General features: G+C 54.4%; 1 protein-coding gene across 8 annotated transcripts in view; it reads right to left on the bottom strand.

The window, feature by feature from the left end:
• Positions 1 to 3,653: 3,653 nt before the first annotated feature.
• PLXNB2 (plexin B2) overlaps positions 3,654 to 20,250 on the bottom strand; it is a 93,221-nt gene continuing 76,624 nt past the window's right edge. For all 8 annotated transcript variants that reach the window (XM_072596432.1, XM_072596439.1, XM_072596433.1 and 5 more), the window contains 21 exons: positions 20,096 to 20,244; positions 19,816 to 19,986; positions 18,887 to 19,025; positions 18,091 to 18,318; positions 17,488 to 17,664; positions 16,129 to 16,268; positions 15,524 to 15,624; positions 14,560 to 14,789; positions 14,022 to 14,203; positions 12,635 to 12,701; positions 12,154 to 12,300; positions 11,047 to 11,203; positions 9,553 to 9,653; positions 9,226 to 9,310; positions 8,792 to 8,946; positions 8,530 to 8,690; positions 8,148 to 8,295; positions 6,689 to 6,753; positions 6,294 to 6,369; positions 5,397 to 5,471; positions 3,654 to 5,280 (listed from right to left, as the gene is read on the bottom strand). In XM_072596432.1, the coding sequence (XP_072452533.1) occupies positions 5,176 to 5,280; positions 5,397 to 5,471; positions 6,294 to 6,369; positions 6,689 to 6,753; positions 8,148 to 8,295; positions 8,530 to 8,690; positions 8,792 to 8,946; positions 9,226 to 9,310; positions 9,553 to 9,653; positions 11,047 to 11,203; positions 12,154 to 12,300; positions 12,635 to 12,701; positions 14,022 to 14,203; positions 14,560 to 14,789; positions 15,524 to 15,624; positions 16,129 to 16,268; positions 17,488 to 17,664; positions 18,091 to 18,318; positions 18,887 to 19,025; positions 19,816 to 19,986; positions 20,096 to 20,244 (2,859 nt within the window). In that variant the 3' untranslated portion in view covers positions 3,654 to 5,175. The remainder of the gene's footprint in view (positions 5,281 to 5,396; positions 5,472 to 6,293; positions 6,370 to 6,688; positions 6,754 to 8,147; positions 8,296 to 8,529; positions 8,691 to 8,791; positions 8,947 to 9,225; positions 9,311 to 9,552; positions 9,654 to 11,046; positions 11,204 to 12,153; positions 12,301 to 12,634; positions 12,702 to 14,021; positions 14,204 to 14,559; positions 14,790 to 15,523; positions 15,625 to 16,128; positions 16,269 to 17,487; positions 17,665 to 18,090; positions 18,319 to 18,886; positions 19,026 to 19,815; positions 19,987 to 20,095; positions 20,245 to 20,250) is intronic.

Genomic DNA, 20,250 nt, shown 5'->3' with positions numbered 1-20,250 from the left:
CAGATTCTGCTTTAGACACCTTTTAACTGCATAGGCATAGGCTGTGTGAGGTGGGGTTGGGGTGGCCTTGATGGCTTCTAAGGTCCCTTCCTGATCTAAATCCATGATTCTTCCCTCATCCTTTTCTGTTTTAAATGGTTTTCATTAGATTTGCAAATTCTCATCAGCCTTTGTTAGTTCTCCCCACCTCTGGCCGGCCACCTGTAATATACCAGAAATACCACCTCCACTCTCAGGCATCTCCTTCTCAGCCAGGGTCCCTGCCCTTCCCCCTCAACCTCTTTCCTCCTTCTAGGGGTGAGTTACATGAGTCCATACTCACTAGACCTCTGACCAGATCCATCAGCATTTATTAAGCTCCTACTATGTACCAGGCACTGTTAGAGTCAATGACTCAGGTAGAAGTGGCAGAGCAGGTGGTGCCCCAGAGGGAATTCTGCAGGGGGTCCTCCCCTTCAGTCATCCCCAGGAAGCCATCCTTCCCTGATTGCAGAGCACTAGGGAGCAGGACTGGGTTTAGTCAGGGCTTGGACCCTTGCCTGTCTGGGCCTCGGTGCAAATGACTTAGTTTCACATTTAGGTTTAAAAGGGATGGTGAAACGATCAGGAGCCCCTTAAATCTGGAGCTCCCCATAGCTGGGCTGGCCTAGGGGAAGAGAAAGGCAGTAAGGGTCAGGGCTGGGAGATCAGCAGAAAATATTACTTGGCTTGGCATTCAAGGCCTCCTACAGTGGCACCAAATAACTATTCTGACTTTTGGCACTGTCTCTTCTCCTCACATGCTGTTACCTCCTCTCTCCTCTCCATCTCCCACTTCTGGGCATTTGTCTATGCTGGGAGCACAGTTCGTCTTCGCTTCTGTCTCTGGAGTCTTATCTTTCATGAAGGCTCCACAGGAGCCACCTCCTCTGATTCTCCGAGTTTTGAAGTGCTCTCTCCCTCCTGAAATCGCTTGCATCTTCCTGCCTGGGTACCTGTCCTATCCTCCTGAGAATATCAGGCTCCCAGAGGTCAGGGACTGAATTTACTTGGACCATGTATCCCCAGATACAAAGGAGGCCACTAGGGGGCGTCATAGTGCACAGAGCACTGAGCTACATCTAGGACTCCTTATCCTGGGTTCAAATCTGGCCTCAGGTACTTACTAGCTGTGTGACCCTAGGCAATCACTTAACCCCATTTGCCTCAGTTTCCTTATCTGTAAAATTAACTAGAGAAGGAAATGGCAAAATACTCCAGTAGTTTTGCAAAGAAAACCTCAAATGGGGTCACAAAGAGTTGGACTGAAATGACTAAACAAATCCCCAGTCTCACCCCAGCACCTGGCACATAGCAGGCACATAAGTTTTTGTTGGATTTAACTGAATACAATCCAGGGCCTTTGCTCACATCCTGCTTGCAGAGTCTGAGGAGATGGGTGAGTCCCTCCTGAGGGACCAGGGTTGGAGACCTCACTGTCACCAACTAAACTGACGCCTCACCCAACATGTGCTCAGACCTCTCACTGTCCTCTGGACTATTGATACTTTCCTTCTGGATCTGGCTGCTTCCAGGCTCTCCCTTCCACAATATCCCCATGAGCAGGAGCTTGGCCTTTTGGCCCATAGGCCTGATCTGTCACTCTCCTGGCTCCCTCCTATCTCCAGCATACAGCCCCTTGCCAGGGGGCCCCCCTACTTTCTGCTCTGATTCCATCTTCCACTCCTACCCTTGTCTCTCACAGTCAGTGACTCTCCTCCCTTTTCCCTATACATATCTTGAGCTCTCTAGCCTCTGGTTTCCTGCTCTGGGAATGCCACCCTCTCTCATTACTGCCTGCTCTTCAAGGCCCAGCTTGGCACCACCCTCTCCTCCACAAAGCCTCCCCTGAGCCCCTCCCAGGCCAAATGGTGCTGGTCCTCTCTCTCTCTCTCCCTGCCTCCTTCTCTTTCCTTCTCCCTCCCTTTCTGCCCCCAGAAGAGGCAAGCCTGGGTCTGTTGTTCTCATCTGGAACAGACCAGTCTTATCATAGCTGTATGTCCAAGCCCCTCATTTCACAGAGGGAGAAACTGAGGCCCAGAGAAGGCAAAGGCTTGCCTGACGTCACACACCTAGGAAGTGGCAGCACTAGGATTGGGAAGTAGGGCTTCCAAGCCCATATCCCTCCCCTTCCCCTACACTCCCATTACCTAAACCTCCCACTGGGCCCTCCATACAGCAGGTGCTCAATAAATGCATGGATTGAATTCTCTGCATCATCATGAGACTTGAAGGACATTGATGTGGGAGAGTACGGAAGCTGGGATGGTGAGGGAGGGCCCATGAGGATCATCAGCACAAGACTTGGGGGAAGCAGGACCCTGGCTTCCAGTATCTGGCAGGTAGCTTTATTCAGCGTGGCCCCAGCAGGGGCGGTGTGCGGAGCCGGGGGAGTGCATGACTAGCATCCAGGGGAGCCTGGTCACTAGATTCAAGTGGACAGAGTCCCCAGGCCCTCACTGCCAGGGACATCCCTTTTCAGATTTGGGGTCCTATTAATGCGAGCTAGCTGGCAATGAAGAGGGCCACTCAGGAGGTAGTGAGCTCTTCGTAACCTCCCAGCAGGGGCTGGTGAGCCAGCCAGTTGTGAGTGAAGCTACTGGAAAGGATCTTGGTTGGGTAGGGGGTGGGACTCTTTCTCTGGCTCTGTGGTTCTAAGCCTCTCTCTACTTGGAACATAGATTATTTGAAACGAATTATTCAACTCCCAGGACATCAGAACTGGGAAGGGATCATGGGGTCTGTCATTGTAAATATAGGGAAACTGAGGCCCAGAGAGAAAATGAGCTGTGTGTTCATAGACTGGTTCTCCAGTCGTCCCTCTTCCCAGTGCTTGGGCCCAGCCATTTCCTCTGCAGCTCCCCACCCCTGCCTCATCTCAGACTCAAGGACTATTTCCCATCCACACATGGCAAAGACCTTGGGGAACCCTGAGCTGGGAGATGAATAATGAAATGGGGCTTGGGACTGAAGGGTGGCCTGGCCATGTTCCCCCAAGTTCCACACAGCGCCCTCCTCCCTCTAGACCCTCAGAGCTGTGAAGGTGCTAGTCTGGCACACTGAGAAGGTATCACAGTCCCCCTGTGCACAGCAGGCTTGACACAGGCTTCCAGGGAGACAGATGGGGTGCCCCTGGGGCTTGGCACAGGGACCTTGAGAAGTGGGGGGAGGGCAGGGGTTGGCACCAGTGTGCAGGGGGCACTCATACAGGTTCATGTAGCTCATGCTCATGTGTATATGTGTATTCTCATGTGAGCGTGGACACGTGTGTGTGCTCAGATAGGGTATTTCTAGGCAACTCAGCAGCCCAGGTGATGTAGGGTGGGAGGGAAAAATAAAAGGCACCTTGCTGGCAGGAACAATAGGGTTCCGGAGGCTGAGTAGGAGAACAGTCTCTGGGCCCCTGCCCAGAGGTCCAAGTTTGCCTGCCTGACTGCCTGCCAGGCAGTCCTCAGGGCCTGGAACCCAGCTGCCCCCTCTTTGCCCGACATTGACCGGGGACCCCAAATACTCAGGTCTTCTCTTGTCAATGTAGGCATTGACATTGTCATCAAAGTAGGGAGGGTGGGAGCAGTGTAGACAGGCTGGGGAAGGAGTATAGACAGTAGGACAAAGGACAAGGGCTGGGGCAGGTATGAAAAAGAACACACTGTATTTGGTTTACAACAAACAAGATTTACACGGGGGGAGGGGGAGGAGACACCCCCAGTCTGTCTCTTCCCACAGCAGCCCAGCTCCAGAGCCACACAATGGGGACCATGGTGGGAGAGGCCATGCAGGCCGGCCGTATCTTACACCATGATGCCATGGTACCTTGTCCACCAGCCAGGGCCAGGTGTGCTTGGCAGTCTTAACATGTTCAAGGGGATGCTTCCTCCTCACGTGGCCTTGGACATTTGGCCTTCTATGTGCTACCACACAGTCCTCACGTTCAGTGCTCCACGGACATGACATCTAATGTCTGACTCATGACATGGCCCACACTCGACAGGACACAGACATTCCACATTTGACAAAACCTCATGTGTTCAACACTAGACAAAACAACCAGTCCCATGTGGCCAACACACAGTGGGACGTCTGACGCCCAATGTGGCTGCTACAGTCCACACAGCCTGCCGGGAAGGCTGATTCACTAGTCGCTCTCTGGGCCGGCGATCAGAAACATCAGCAGACAGAAGGATGGACTCTCCACCACACCCTCCAAGGTCCTCAGCTGTAGCCATGTGCAGGGGCCCAGAGGGTGGGAGTGGGCAGGCTGGGGGGCAGGATGGCTGCTCCATCCCTCTCGCTGGGGAAAAATCGTACCGAATTTTGTCTCTCACCTCCTGGAAAGATACAGGGAGGCTTGAGATGCCAACGGATGGCAGCTGAGTGACAGGGACAGGCAGGTAGACACTCGGATCTCAGGCAGCTTGGAGCTGGCAAAGAGCCGACTTCAGTACCAGAGATACCACAGGAGGTCAAGATGGCCAGTCCTGAGAGCCAGGGATCACCTCAGGGCTGAGCCTCAGGACCTCAGCCAGCCGGCCAGGCACAGAAAGAACCAGTGGTTCCTGTTTACTTCTAGCCTGGCTCAGTCCTGTCACAGGCATCAGGGGATCAATAAGGCACATTTACAAATCACTTAGGAGATACCCCAAATGCTGTGGCCCATGGGTGGCTGGTGTCTTGGCAGTCTGGAGTCCAGCTGGCCCCTGATGGCCTAGAATTCATCCTGTTGATACCTCCACGCAGCAGGAGTGGGATCCCCTGGACCAACAGCACTGCCTGGGGCTTGTAGACTTAGGCTCAGCTCCTCCATGGTGGTTGGGTATGGCACAGCCTGAAGGCTGCCATGGGTTGGGGCTGGTTTCCCCCCAACCCCCCTCCCCAGCCCCCTTTTATGGCTGCCCCAGCCCTGGCCCTGCTTCTTGAGGCTATGGAGCCCTTTCTACATTTCTAAGAAGAGAGAGGTCTACTTCTCACACCCACAGGAGAGTGAGCACGCATGCATGCTCCATCAGAATGAATTTACAGTTCAAATCCTTTTCACATCTCATTTTGCTGATCCAGAAAACCATGATTTCTCTTTCTTGTAGAATTGTACATTTTAAAATGGGACACGATCATCCTCAGATGAGGACAGAGGAGACTGACAGAGCCAGGAGGGAGATGTCAGAGGTCCGTGACCTTGTTCTCCAGGGCTGCTGCAATCTGCTGAAGGCGGAAGGCCAACTGCATCTTCTGGGCTGCAGGGTCCTCCTCTAGGGCATTAATGATCTGAGGGGGAGACACAGGACGACATGCCAAAGGGTCCCAGTGACCCTGGTGCAGGGTTGCTCAGGGGATCTAAGGAACTCCCCAAGGCCCCCTGCTCCCCAGCAAACTCCACCTACCTCATCATAATATTTCTGTGTATACTGGTACAGCTGATGCAAGGCCACAAGGGTATTCAGAGAGTCTGTGTGTGCCTGTGGGGGAGACATGGACCGACTCAGTGACCATCAGAGGAAAGAAAGCTGGGGCCTCCAGGGCAGAGCAGGAGGGGGATGGTCAGGGAGGGAGGGTAGGGCCTAGTCACGCAGGTGAGCAGCCCCCTAATTCAGAGTCACAAATCAAATCCCTTGGCTTAAGTGCGTGCTTCCAACAAGACTGGCCTGCGGATTTATGGCTGAGGGCTTTCTGGGCCTGGATCTGTGTAGCTGGTGGGAGTCTTTGACCTAGGTGAGCAATAAGCTTTGGGAACTGAGACAGGGCAGGAGCGGAGGTGGAGAATGTGCTCATGGGGCTTCCCTGCTGGGAAGGGAGGGAGAACTGGGCCTTCAGCACAAACTAGAGCACACGCATGCATGCGCACACACATGTCATCCTCCACACTAGGACAGGTTCTCAAACAGATAGACACCCAACAGTCACACAATTACATGGTAACAACCACACACGTGTGCACATACACAATCCCAGCCCCATCCAAGCGTCCCCTTCCCCATTCCAAAGCCACCCACACAGCTGCTGTGCCAGCCCAGAACCCCTAACCCATTTTCTGTTTTCCCTCCCCTCTCCTCATTTCCATACCCCCCATGCCTCATTAGCATAACTTTGCATTCCTAGCCCATTGAGCACTGGCCCAGGCCCAGCCCCACAATGAAGCAGCCCCCCTTCCCCCTGCCAGCTATGACAGGTGACTCATTGGAGAGAGGGGGGGAGTCTGGCTGGAGAAGAGGCTCCATTCATTGAGATGGGTGGTGGGGAAAGAGAAAGAAAAGGCTGCCCCCTTGCTCCGCCCGCCTTACCCGGGAAATCTCAGCTAAGTGGGTGTTCATGTCCTGGTCGCTCACTTGTACCATCTGTCGGATCCCTCGGTAGTAACTGGAGGGACAGACAGACAAATGGATGGATGAGTAGGGGGGAGGTCTGCAGAAGGCCTGAGGTGTCCAGCCCTTCCCACCAAACCTGGGCCCTCCAGCCACCCACCTCCCTGTGCAGGCTGAGGCTAAAGGAAGCCCTTGTCAGAGGCAGCTGTGGGACAGAGCCCATTGTAGCCAGACCCCTGAAAGGAGCATGCATGGGGGGACCAGGCTGAACTGGCCCAAGTGGAGAGGGTTCTGGGAAGAGGACATTGCTCTCTGTCCCAGGCTCCAAGGCTGGAGACAGAGAAGTGGTGAGACAGGATAGGGGCCATACTCACTCCTCCACCATCTTCTTGTATGTGGAAATCTCTTTGGCATAGAGCAGTTTGTTACTGGGAGAGTCCTAAAGAAGAAGAGGCATGCCAGTGACCCTTAGTACCCAAGGGACTCTCAGGGAGCCTTCCTGACAGCACCCTTGGAAGGAGGAAGTCACTAGCTTATACTCATCTGACAAATGAAGGAAGTGAGACCTGGAGAGGGAAAGAGATTCAAACCCACATCTTAGACCCCAAGCTCATAGAGGCAGGGGATTGCCTGGGGAGAAGGTGAAGGTTGTCCTGGGCAGGCAGGGAAAGGGGTGAGCAGGGGAGAGATGGGTGGGGGATAGGGGAATGAGCAGGACAGAGATGGGTGGGGGATGAGAAAAGGGGGGGATAAGCAGGGAGAGGTGGGGAGATGGAGGAGGGGACTCACCCAATTGGGGCACTGGGAGCTGGCTTCTGGCACCTCCCCAGAAGTCCTGAGAGCCCAATAACCAAATTCCAGGGGGAATATGGGCTCCTGGCAGAGCAGCACAGCTCCAGTGTGGGTTCTGTCCCTATGCTGCTATGTGACCATTTGCCTTCTCTGATTCTTAGCCTTTCCCATTTGGGGGATGTGGTAAGAAGGTCACAGGGTTAAACTGAGGCAGGGATGCCACCAAGAAGATGCCAGTGTCCCAGGTCTTCTGATGACAAGTTCTACTGAATGACCAAATGGCTTTTTTTATTTCTTTTTTTAAAATCTTTGTCACAAGGGATGGGTTGCTTGGTAGGGAGGAAGAAAGGGATTTCTGGGAATTGAAGGTGATATAAAAGCAAGATAGTAATGAACATAAGACCAAAGTTCCCCCCCTACTCACACATGCACACACACACACACACACACACACACACACACACACACAGACACGCATGCACAATGGGGGCCTCCAAGCCCATAATTAGGCCTGTCCCCATCATCTGCACTCCCAAACAACAGTTAAGTGGTGTGGATAGAACACTGGCCTTTAAGACTTGAATTGAAAAAACAAAAACAAAACAAAAAAAAAACGAGTTCAAATTCTTTCTTAGATATTTACTAGCTGTGTGACTCTGGGCAAGCCACTGCTCTGTGCCTCAGTTTCCTCATCTGCAAAATGGGAGAGCTGGACTCAATAGCCTCTCAGGTCGCTTCTGATCTTAGGTCCCTATAAGCTGATTTTGGGGCTCTGAATGTGGCCCCCCTGTCCCCAAAATGGGTGTCTGAGGGGCTGTGCATGACCTTCCAATCACATAACAAAGATCTGCCTCAGGGAGAGCAAAGAATGGGGAGAAGCTCCCCTGCCCATCTTGGATGGATGCAAAGTAACAGCCCCTTCCCTCCAAGGCTGGTGGCCTAATAGCTCTCAGCTCCAATGGAGGACAAGAAAGCTGGGGTTGGGGAAACACCAGTGTTTGGGGTCTGGGGTGGACGCCAAGGCCCAAGAGGCTCACTCACTCTGCTCAACTTGTGTTCTGTCCGAGTGCAGGCGTCCATGAAAGTCTGAGCGATGACGGACAAGGACGAGTCAACGACTTCTGGGACATGGACGTCAAAGATGAAATGAGGATTCTTCAGGATGTTTACCCAGAATCGGAGCGGTAAACTGAGGGAAGAGGCAGCAGAGAGGCAGATAGGAGAGAATACAGAGGGTAAACTGGGGCAGGTCAAATAGCATGGTGACAGGGGTACATTTAAGGGTGTGTGAGCTGGTGGGGAAAGGACAGCAGAATTCAGGGCCCCCCTCAGAGCAACCAAAGCAGGAAAATGGGCAGAATCCCTTGCCAGGCTGTCCTGGCTTTTCAGCTGTGGATAATGCCCCTTCCCTCATGGTTGTTACCTGTTGGTTTTCCAGATGTGAATTGTGTCTTCATCCTTGATCTCATGTTTCTCTGCCTGCTCGTCCAGGAAGTCAAAGAAATATTTGACAGCAGGCGGGACAGTGGGGCTGGGGGTCAGGACACTGTGGAAGAAGTTATCCACAAACTGCTGCAATGTGCCCTGTGGGGATGGAGGAAAGTGGGAGTCAGAGGTCAGTGGTAGAGAAAGCACGGATCTGAGAGTGGGGCAGGGCTCCGAGGGCCTGGGTGGGGCAAGCCCACCTTCACGGACAGCAGGCGGGTCAGGTAGATCTCAGTGATAGCCTTGGTCCTCTCCTTCTCCTTCATGCTTCCCCTCTTGGATTTTCCCTCCTCCACCTCTTCGGCTGGCCTCACCAGGTGCCACACTCTATTCTCCTCCTCCAGAAGGGCATGGCCTGCAGTGAGGGAAGAGGATGGGTTGAGAGGGGTGTGAAGCCCTGGGAGGGGGAGGCCAAGAGCCATTGGGGGCATCACTGGGTGAGAAAAGGAGATCAGAAACAAGGAAGCCCCTCAGGAAGCCCCTGTGGACTATGGCTCCATCCAGCAGTCTGAGCTTCTAACTCTTCTAACCTCAAGAGCTCTGGAGGGAACTAAGGCACAGAGAGGAAAGTAAGTGGCACAGATGCAGAGTCCCAAGGAGGAGAGAGGCAGGGGAGGGAGAAGAGGGAACTCACGCTCTCCGGGCAGGTCCTGCTGGCTGTCCTCAGGCTGCTGGGAGATTCCCATCTTGGAGAGGATAAGGGTGGCCCCATCCCGGACCTGGCAGGACATGACTGTCATGTAGCTCTGGGGCTTCTGGGACCACAGTCCCCTCCTGTGAAGCCTTCCCAGGACTGCGGGAGGGACTGGTGGCCTCCTTGGCCCAGTCAAGGAGCCAGACCATTGGGCATGGCTGAAATGGTGAGGGGCCCAGTGAATGGGGAGCACATGGATGAGATGGTGAGGGGTCCAGGGGATGGGGGGGAGGTGAGGCATGGCTGGGAGAGGGGAGTCACACTTACATTGTAATGCATGAGTGTGTTGATCCGTTTCCAGCGGCCATCGCGCTGTGAGGTAAGATCCAAGTCAGACAGGATCTGGGCCGTGGATCCAGGACGCCATTCTGTGGGGTGACAGCTCAACTCACACATGTGGTATGACATATGTGGCCACAGGGTTCAGGTGACCCCTTTTATAAATGCCAAGTCTGACAAGGAATCCTTCACCTTAGCGATCTTCTGGGGTGAAAGGGGCCCCAGAGATGTCTTGTCTATCCTGTGCCTGAGCAGGAATCACCTTTATGACCTCCCAGACAAGTAGGTGGCCAACCGCCCAGTTCACCAGGCTCCTTGCCTCCCACTTACATCTTCTCCCTGCATCACCTCCATGTCTGCTCTGTTGGGAGCCCAGGACTCCCCTCCACCCCTCTGGCCTCTGTGCCCATCAGCTCTGCTCTGTTCACACTGGCCTCTCCCTCCCCATCTCAACCCACTGAGATTCAGGTGGACCTCTCTCCCCTCTCCCATCCCAGCCCTGCTCACCCTATACAGTCCTGGACAGCTCTCACCCTCTTCCTCCCCATGGGCTAGAGAAGTCACATGACCAAAGCACCCAGGAAGGTCTCATCTAACCAATCTCACCTGGCCTCTGGACACATAAGATGATCCTTTTATGCCTTCCTATTGACTCTCTGTCCCACTCCCCTCAGTCAATGTTTCAGACCTTCTCTCCTCCAGCCACCCACACTGGGCCTTCAGAGCCCTCATAGGTCAGCAACTTGTCCTCCGAATGTCATCCTCTCTTCTCCACCTCTGTTCTCCCTCTCTCTCTCTTGCCTCTGTTCTCCCTCTCTCTCTCTTGCCTCTGTTCTCCCTCTCTCTCTTGCCTCTGTTCTCCCTCTCCTTCTCTTGCCTCTGTTCTCTGCCTCTGCTCTCTCTCTCTCTTCTCCGTCTGTTCTCCCTCTCTCTCTTCCTCTTTCCCTGCTGCCTCTAATCATGTCCATCTTTAAGAAAACTTGCCCCTGACTGTACTAGAGCCTCAACTCCCTGTTGCCCAGCCTGGCCAGTTTCTTCCCTCCCTGCCCTCATTTCTCTCACTGTGCTCCCTCCTGCACTTGTGGTTCCTGAGCTCATCACTCGGCTGAACGTTCTCTCTCCAAGGTCACCAGTGATCTCCTCCTTCCTCATCCAAGGTCTTTGGAGCCCTCCTTCCCCTCCTTGCCTGGCACTGCTGACCTGTCTGCCCTTCCTCCCCTCCTCCAGGACAGTCTCTCCTCCCTCAGTTTCTGGGGCATAGCTTTCTCTGCTTCTTTTCCTACTCAGGGGCTGCTTCTCCATCTGGCTCCAAAATGCCTTTCCAGATCAGTCACAAAAATGCCTTCCCCTTTACCCAGTGCCAGGTCTCTGCCTGGGATGCTTTGGTTTTGAGCCCGCCTCTCCAGCCCATGCCCAGCCTCTGTGTGTGTGTGTGTGTGTGTGTGTGTGTGTGTGTGTGTGTGTGTGTACATGCACACATACCCAGGACGACACTCTCAGCCTTGGGCCACCTCGAGCAGGGTAGTGTACGGTACACTTGATCAATGATCTTCTCCTTGACTTGGGTGATGGTGTCACAGTTGAGGACTTTGACAGGGATAGCATCTACACCTTCCTCCTGAACAATAACATTCACAGTCTGTGGGAAGAAGGGTTGTATTGGTTGGACAAGGCCCTCAGGGTCTGCCATCCTTTCCAGCATGCCTCTCCAATGGTCAGTTCCCAGGCCCTGTCCTTTCCCTCTCCCTACTCTCTGAGGGCAGGGATAGGTTTCCTCTCAGACTGGGAGCTCCATCAGGGTCCTTTCTTTTCCCAGGAGGTGGCGGGGTAGCATCTCCTCTCAGGTCCTCCTCACCCTCCAGGGGGCTATCTCTACCCCTCCCACTGAACCCCTCTGGCAGAAATGCTGACTGGATTATCTGGTCTCATCCTTAGCCAGTATAATCCCCAATTCTCCATTAGTGAGGGCCCCAGTCTCAGAAAGGAAAAAAGGCACACATCTTGGCTCTCCCACCATGTCCACAGATGGGCTCACTAAGGCTACTGTGCCAGGCATGGCTCTCATTAGGAATAACTGAAAGGGTCACATTTTACGAGGCCCAAGGCCTCAGTGACATAACAGGCCTTGCAAAGGAGCAGTTCAGAAAGACACCAGCAGGTTAGTGGAACAATGGTGCCTGGAGCCTCCCTCTCCATTCCTCATCCTTCAGGGCCGAGAAGGTAGCCAGAGTACGGAGCCGGGGGAGCAGTTGCCAAGAGCCCAGGATGATGGATGGAGTCAAAACAGTGAATTCAGCACACTTGGAGAACATCAGCCATGGCTAAACAGGCATGGCTGAGCCCACCTGGGTCCCACACACAGTCATTCACACACATACACACACACACACACACACACACACACGTACCTGTCATGTGCCACTCCCACTTAGACATATGGAGTTGGGAGGACATCTACTCCACTCTCTCATCTTAGAACTTTAGGCCCAAAAAACAAAGTGGCTTCCCAGGGTCCAAGCCCTGGGGAGTCAGCAACAGGAGGAGGGGGAAGGGAGAGGTGCAGGGTGGGGGTTGGGACCTGGGGCTCACCAGCGGGATGTACTCCACATCATCCCCCAGAAGCCCTGTGTCGTTCAAGGTGTATTTGGCCTTCCTCTGCACGGCATCCACAGGGCCTTTCTCCACTTGGTGCTTGATGGCTTTGAAGAGCTTGTAAAGTGGCTCACCAGCAGTATCCTGGAAGAAAATGCTGGGTCAGCCTGGGTGCTCAGGGGTGGAGGGTATGGAGGGGGCTAGGCTACAAAGTCTCCTGTCCCCAGAAGCTTGTGCCTCTGCGGGGTCCAACCTGGCCCCTGGTGAGCCCCAGGAGGAGTAGAAGCTCCAGGCGGTGAGGGTGGGTTTGGGGACCAAGGGCAGAGGCTGGCCACAGATGGGGGCCCTACCATGGTGAGGCCTGGGGGACTAGGAGGTACCAAAGAACCCCTGAAGGTCAGCACCCTACGGAGCTCCTGCCTCCCCCAGACTTTGCCAGGGTGCTCTCCCAAAATGGAGGAAACCCAGTCAATCTCACCTTGAGATACTGGTAGAGACAGATGGACATCCAGTTGGACAGCATTCTTTCCACCACAGTCTCTGACCTGGAAACACAAGGTGGCCAGTGGTGCTCAGAACCTAGCCCCGAGCAGTGGGCACCGACAGGTGGGGAGGCTGCTCAGGCTTGGCCAATGTGGGACAGGAGCGGCTGGAGTGCCGTTTCTCAGCCTGACTTGGCTTCCTCCCTGAACCAAACACCTCCAAGATGTGTCAGGCAGACCTCAGGGTGTGTCAGCTGCCCACTCATGAGTGGAACTTTTCTAGACCTCAGAGAGAATCTAGCCCCCTTGGATCTTACAGAGTGGTAAGTTAAGTGACTTGGTGAGCATCGAAGCTGGGAATCTAGCCCACTCCTAAAGGGCACCTGACCTTAGTAAAGTCTCTCTATCACAGGGTCTCACACACACACATGCAACACATGCAACACAGATACACACAAACACTCACAGACACAGAGATACACAGTGTCACACATAGTCTCTCACACACAGACACATACACATAGATACATGCAGACACACAGACACAAACACACAGACATGCACACAGATACATAAACTGACACATACACACAAACACTCATACACACAGACACACAACAGACACACACACTCTCACACAAACTCACACAGAGTCATTTCCATCCAATAAAGATCACTGAAATACCTTCTCCTTACAGATGCACATTCTCTGGCTTGGGAATGTAGACAGCCGGCTCTCAGAGTCTGACACTAACCAGGGGGCAGAGGTCATAGGGGAGGGTGCTCTGAGAGGTCAGGCAGACCTAAGCACCTGAATCATTCACAGGATCCTGGATCTTAAGCTGGAAAGGCCCTCTGGGACCATCTAGGCCTCATTTTCCAGTAAGGAAACAAGCCCAGAGAGGGGACTTATCCAGGGACATGCAACTAGAAAGAGGTAGGATGAGGCTGGGCCAGAATGGGGAGGGGAGAATCAAGGGCATTTTCTGGCTTCCAGGTTCTCAGAAGTTTCTCCTAGTCAGCCTGATGCACAGTAGGTGTTTAGGAAATGCTGACTGACTTACTGACAGTCCCTTGGAGTATCAGCCATACATTATCACAGGCTCTTGAACTCTTAGAGACACAACCCAGTCTGATCTTACAATGAACAGTCACAGTGTTGGGCACCTGCTCATGCAGGATGAAAGGTGCATGGGCTGCAGCCCCACTGTGTGTAGCTCAGACAGATGCACAATGACAGTCTTCCTCATCAGGCCTGTCACACAGTCTCACCAGGTCACACATAGCTCATTCACACACATGAGAACTTGCTCACCACAGCACATGTGCCATGACAATATCCATGGATTCCCTCTCTCCCACAGCCGAGGGGGCCCCCATTACCTCCTCAGCATCAGCTTAGGGTTCTTGGAGTCCACGTACTGCTCCATGAGCTCCAAGAAGAGCGTCCGCATGATGTCTGTGTAGTACTCCAGCTTCCCATGCAGAGCCACCGTCAACAGGGATGCAAAGTAGACCTTGGCCCGGGCTGAGAATTCCCGCTGGTTCTCCAGTGTGTGGATGAACTGGGGGGTAGACAGAAAAGGGTCAGAGACTCCCATGACCTCACCTTTCAGAGTGCTTATACCTGCTTATGGGGCAGACTTTGCATGCCTGCCCTGGTGCCCAGAGCTGGGAAATGTCCCATGGACAGAAGAGGCAGTGAGTCTCACTCAAGTCCTGTTACTACCTGGCTTCAAGTCCTAGGAAGGGATGGGGTTAGAGGATTTGACTGGAGTGAGGGGACTCTGTGCTTAGTGGGGTGGGCACATACGCAGACTGAGGGCTAGACCTGAGATGGCCCCTCCCCTGCCCCTCCAGACTGGGATCCCCCTGAGGGTGGGGTCTGAGGTGGCCCCTCCTCGACCCCCTAGTCGCTCACATTGATGAGGAAGGATTTGCTGTTCAGCAGATTGGAGAACTGGTTGAGCGCCTGCTCCACTGTCTGCCTGCGAGACTCCGGGATGTCCAGCTTTCCTGTGATCATGACGTCCTTGTCACCATCCTTGGAGGGCAGGAAGAAGACTCGATCTGTGTAGGTCTTGTAATCGAGCACAGGGATCCCAGCCTCATGCACATCATTGGTCTGGTCTTCCATCTCAATCATTAGGTCTGGGGGAGTCATCACAGTCAGGCTCCCTGACTGGCTCCCTGGGGGCTCCCTGCCCATTCAGCCCCCTCAGCCTGGCATTCTCGATCCTGCCTCCTCTGCCCTGCTCCAGTGACACAGTGCCCCTCCCCTGACACCCAAGGCTCCCTCTAGATGAAGTCTCATCTTTCTCAGGCTGAGTCTAAGTCTTCTCTCCTGTCTGCCACAAAGGTGCCAGCAGGCTTCTGGGCACTCAGGGCATCATTGGGAAATACCAGCTGAAGGCCCCTCAGCGGTGGAGAGAACCTGTCCTGCCCTAGAAACACCTCCTTCTCCCTGGGGAGTATCTACATCTGGCATCACTTCTGCTAGGGGTCCAGCAGGGGAGACGGAAAGGTAGGGGGAGGGGGACGGGCAGCTTTAGGGAAAGGGGCAGGAAGGGCCTGAGTTGTCACTGTTGGGTGTGTGAGGACAACTTCTCAGTATGTATTTATTCTGTCTCTGCCCTAAAAGTCACCACCTCAGTTGTGTCCAGCTCTCTATGACCCCATCTGGAGTTTTCTTGGCAGAGATTCTGGAGTGGTTGGCCATTGCCTTCTCCAGCTTATTTTACAGAAGAGGAAACTGAGGCAAACAGGGTGAAGTGACTTGCCAGGTCACATAGCTAGTGCTACCCAGCTGCCTAGAGCTGACCTTACAATACCCTTTTTCCCCAAGAACTAGCAGTCAGGAGATCTTTGCTGCCACCCCCCCAAACCTGTGAACTCCTTCTTGCAGCGGTCTCGGACACTTTCCTCCAGGCCTTCCAGCTGAGATTTAATCTTCTCATACTCACGTTCGGCCTGTTGACTCTTGCGCCTTTGGGGAGAAATCCAAGACCCAGCCACTTAGTGGCTCCAGCCTGACAGCATGAAGGGAGGCTGAGGGGAAGGGGGCCCCATGGCCTAGAAGTGGGTGAGGCTGGCATTGGGAGATACTAAGTGGCTAAGTCCCATCCCCTGATGAGGCTGTGGCAACTTTGGGGGCTGGTTCACTACCAGTGCTCCCCACCCCTGTACCCCAGGCCCAAGCCTTCAGGGGTGGTGGAAGGCAAAGGTCTCTGGGATTATTTGCAGTTTGGGATCAGCTATCTCAATGCCACCCACTGCCCTGAAAGTGGATGACGGGGAGCTAGGGGGTGCCCAGGAGCCCGAGGGAGAGGAAGGAAGGGATGGTTTGGGGGTAGGGATCGAGGTCTAAGCCTGACTATGCTCAGGAACTGGGCTCAAGGGCAAATAGGCGGAACTGGGGTCAGCCCCAAGGCAGCCTGGGAATAGGGGAGGGTGGAAACATGTGGGGTTGAGGGGGAGGGGTGAGCTTCACCAGTAACAGTAGATGGAGAAGGCGATGATGGCCACCATGGGGATGATCACCAGGGGCAAGATGATGCTGAGGGGCATGTCACTCATCCGCGTGTCATACTCCACACGGCCTAGGACCCACTCCCGGGCACCAAACTTCACCTAGACCACAAAGGACAGGCCTGCTTAGGACATAGGCCATCCATGTGTGGGCATGATGTGGGGGATGCCCTAACACATACATGCCACCATCCACAGCAGGTGAGGCTGGTTATGTACACATATAATCCTGCATTCATGAGATGTGATTATGTGATTGGGTCAGTGTGGGTCCTGACACAGATCACAAACCCTTCCATACCCTGGTGGCCGGTGCTCTCTCTTTGGGTAGCTGCACTGGTCTGTACCCCAAGCCTTCCTGGCAACAGTATGTCCCCCTCCTTAGTCTGAGGGCTCAGGACCCCTTTCAGCCATAAGGGGGCAGCACAGGCCCTAAGCTCCTGAGACCAGTCACCCAGGCCCTATCACTTTGTTTCTGCACTTCAGAGCACAGGGTCCCACAGTCAATGTATATGGCAAATGTCACAAAGCATGCACCCAGCAGCTACACGTGGGTACAAACTGTGAGTCCAAAGGGTGCTAGGTGCCCTACTGCCCTAATCAGGCCCCCTGAGTGCACCTAAAGACTGTCCTGAAAGCCTGGGTACTTCTTATAAAGACAAGTAGCCTGAGACTAGCTTGTGTTGCTGCACAGGGGTCTGTCTTAATGACCAGGGGAGAATGACCCGTAACCAGCACACTAACAGGAACCCCAACGTTTATCCCCTTGAACTTCCTCCTGCCCCCTTGCCTGGATGTCTACCCCCATGATTCTTGGGCTCAGAAATCCCTTTGTTCAGAGTTTAAGCAAGGCTGGTCTTAGCCTGCCCTCTGAGGACTCTTCAGGAGGAGGGATGACCTACAGATTCATCTGCTCCCATCTGTCAGATGGCCTCCATACCACTTGAACATCCCAGACCAGGCCAGGTGAGGCTCAGCCAAGTGAGGCCAGGCCAAGTGAGACCAGGTCAACTGAGGGGCATCAGCCTGAGAATGGGCATTTCTGAAGTGCCTCCATTTGACTTCAAAGCTTGAAGAATGAAGTCAGCAGCATGAGTTGTTTCCAATGCCCCCTGCCTGGGATCTGAAGCAAGAAGGGATGCGTAGAAGGGACCTGGGGCCCCTGTCCTGTGTGCTTTCCCATCCCTGAGAGTGCATGTGAAGGAGGGGAGCTAAACCGGTGGTGCCCCCAGACCACATGGCCCTCATTCTTCGCCTGCCCCCACCTCAGGAGCTCATTCTGTAGACAGCTGGGAGCCTCTGGGTGCCCTCCATGACTTACAATGAACTCAGGCAGGTTGTGGGTGGTGTCCCGCTTCTGTCGCCGCTTAGGGGGTGGCTGTATCTCTGGGGGTTCACAGTACAGGTCTGTCTCAGTCAGCGTCTTCATGAAACATCGCTCAGCACCCACGAATGCCTCTGCCTCATGGATGGTCATGGCCTTATTCAAATTGGTACCCTGGGGGGGAGGGGTGAGAGAGGCAGGACAAGGTGGATAGAAGGTCAAGGCGGGCTTAGCTCTTTGCCCTTCAATCCCTGAAGGCCCTGCTCTGCAGGGGAAGTTGACTGCTGTATCCAACCCCAGTGGGCATGGGACATGGAAGGATACCAGAAATCTGAAAACATGGGGACTTGAATGGCCTGGGAGAGTGCCTTGGTCCAACCAAATCTAGAGAACATGAAGCTGACACCTGAGGTCTTCCTTGGCCACTCCAGCCTGATTCATGACTTCAGTACCCTAGCATGACTGCCCCATCCTGCCCCATCATGGCCCCCAGGCCTTCCTTGGCCACTCCGGCCCAACCCAACCTCCCCCTCATCCTGGACTTCACAGTTTTTAAAGTCAGAATCCTAGCAATCATGGTGGCCCCAATCTCCTCCTCACCCTGGCATGGATGAGCTTGTTGACCTGCTTTTTAACGCCATCAGTGAAGTTTTCGAAGGTGGGGTCTGGAACGTATTCAAATGCCCCCGCCTCTGTCTTCAGCAGGACCCGGTGGCCATCCATCTGGAGCAGTGTGGTGATGTTGTAAGCCTCGGGCTCATCAGGGACTTGGGGAGATGAGAAGATGACTTTGGTGTCACTGTAGCGGGTATACGTGGTCCCTACCACCTGTGGACCAAAGTGAATGGTGTTTCAAGGGATGGCAGCCCCTCCTTCCTCAGCCCAAGGGCCCCAGCACCTTCCTAGGGCCCACCACAGGCTGGTCAAGCATCCTCAAAGTTGGGTACAAACTGAGTCTGTCAAGCGAACCCTCTTCTCCAAGACACAGGCTCCCTCTCAGGTCCAAAGCAGGCCCTGGTTTCATTCCTGCTGCACTGACCCCCTTCCCCCACCTCCGCCCCCACCCCACCCCCAAGATCATTTCCCAATGGTTAATGGGCTGCAGACAGAGTCCCTTTGAGCTGGGATGGACATCCCTGGCCAGCCCAAGGCAATGAGTCTTAACTCAATTGGAAGCAGAAGTCCCTTGAAGCACATGACTGACAAATAGGCATGTGCCAATCTCTCTCATGTGACATATACCCTTGATAGGGTCATAAACATAACTTGAACCCTGAGCCATCTCTCAGATCCCATCAGATGCTCCTTGGGACTCAGGCCTGCTGGTGGTGACCTGCCTCCTCTGGCTCAGTTTGGGGTAGGAGGGGTGGGTATGGCCTCAGGGCTGGGGACTGACCGTGGTGGCCTGGAGAGGGGTCTGAGCCTGTCTCTTCCTCCTCTTGCTCCAGGATCGGAGGGGCTCTGCAATTACGACCATGGAGAAGTTCTGGATCAGGTCAAATCCCTGGCCTGTGATGTTGATGTTCCGGCCTCCACTGGGAAAACCAAGGGCAAAGGGTTAACAGCTGCCTCCTAGCACATAGTGGCTCCTACCCTCACTCCCTGATTCTTTCTCTCCCTCTAGGGTTTTGGTGGATATAGAGCAGCCTGGGAGTCCAATGGGCCAGAGGGAAGGCTGTCCAGCAAGCTGGTAACCAGGAGCCACCTTGGCCCTCACTGCTGTCATGCCATGCTTCAGACCCCAGCTATCCAAGACAGGGAAGGCCTCAGCCTCAAGTCTCTGAGCACAGATGGGAATCACCTTGACCTGGCCTTCACTCTTGGTCTCAGACATCTATCTGCCCACAGGCCAAGTGGCTTGGAGACTTCCACCCACTCACCCCAACACATGGGGGGGCAGAAAACTGAGCCTGGGGACCACCCAGCAGTAAGCAATATTACATGCTGAGTACGTCAGAGAGGGCGGCCCTAGTGAGTGTTAGCAGCCCTTGGAAAGCCACAAAGCTGAGCCAGAGTGGGAGAGAAGGGGCAGGGAGAGGCCTGTGTCAGGTCTGGGGTTTTCCCAGAAGGTGCCCAAACCTGCCCCACAGCATTCCTTCTGCTTTTCATCAGCAATAGCAGAGAAATCATTGGCTTCCTGGGGACCCTTCCCTCCTGCCTCAGGCCTCCTATCCATCCCTGGTAGGGTAGGGTTAGGGTTCAGGGGGGATGTTGACAAGTCTGGACAGCTTCACTCTGGGACAACTGCATTTGGGGGGCAGGCACACACACAGCTGTTCCAAGTGTGTCTGTGTAACTCCACAGCAGGAGGAGGGCCTTTTTTACCTGACAAAGCTCCTCAGGGGCTCAAAAGCCTTTAGCACAGGGTTCTCACGGTAAGTGAAGGTGACTCGGTTTCCTGCCGTCAAAGAGCTGCCGTAGAAGACCTCAATGGAGACCTCTCCCAGGGTCTCACAGGGCCCTGTGACACATCGGATACGGGGCCCAAATTCGATGCTGCAGGGAAAAGGACAGGGGAGTCACTGGGCCAGCTGAGTAGCCTCCTCACCCTCTGCCTGGGGGAGGGCACTGCCTAGCTTGGGGGTCTGAGGGTGCTCATACATACACCTCGCAGGGCACGCCATTCTTGGGGCTTCTCAGGATCACCCGGACATCCTCAGGGGAACCGGTGTCTAGGAAGGAGCCGCTGATGACCAGGGTGGTCCCACCAGCCTGGGGCCCCTGGGTAGGGCTCACCTCCATGGGCACTGGTTGCTGGGG

This window comes from Notamacropus eugenii, chromosome 3 (assembly GCF_028372415.1).
Source record: "Notamacropus eugenii isolate mMacEug1 chromosome 3, mMacEug1.pri_v2, whole genome shotgun sequence".
NCBI classification, from domain to species: Eukaryota; Metazoa; Chordata; class Mammalia; order Diprotodontia; family Macropodidae; genus Notamacropus; species Notamacropus eugenii.
The sequence above is the reverse complement of the archived record's forward strand: the minus strand, read 5'-3'. Positions and strand labels throughout refer to the sequence as shown.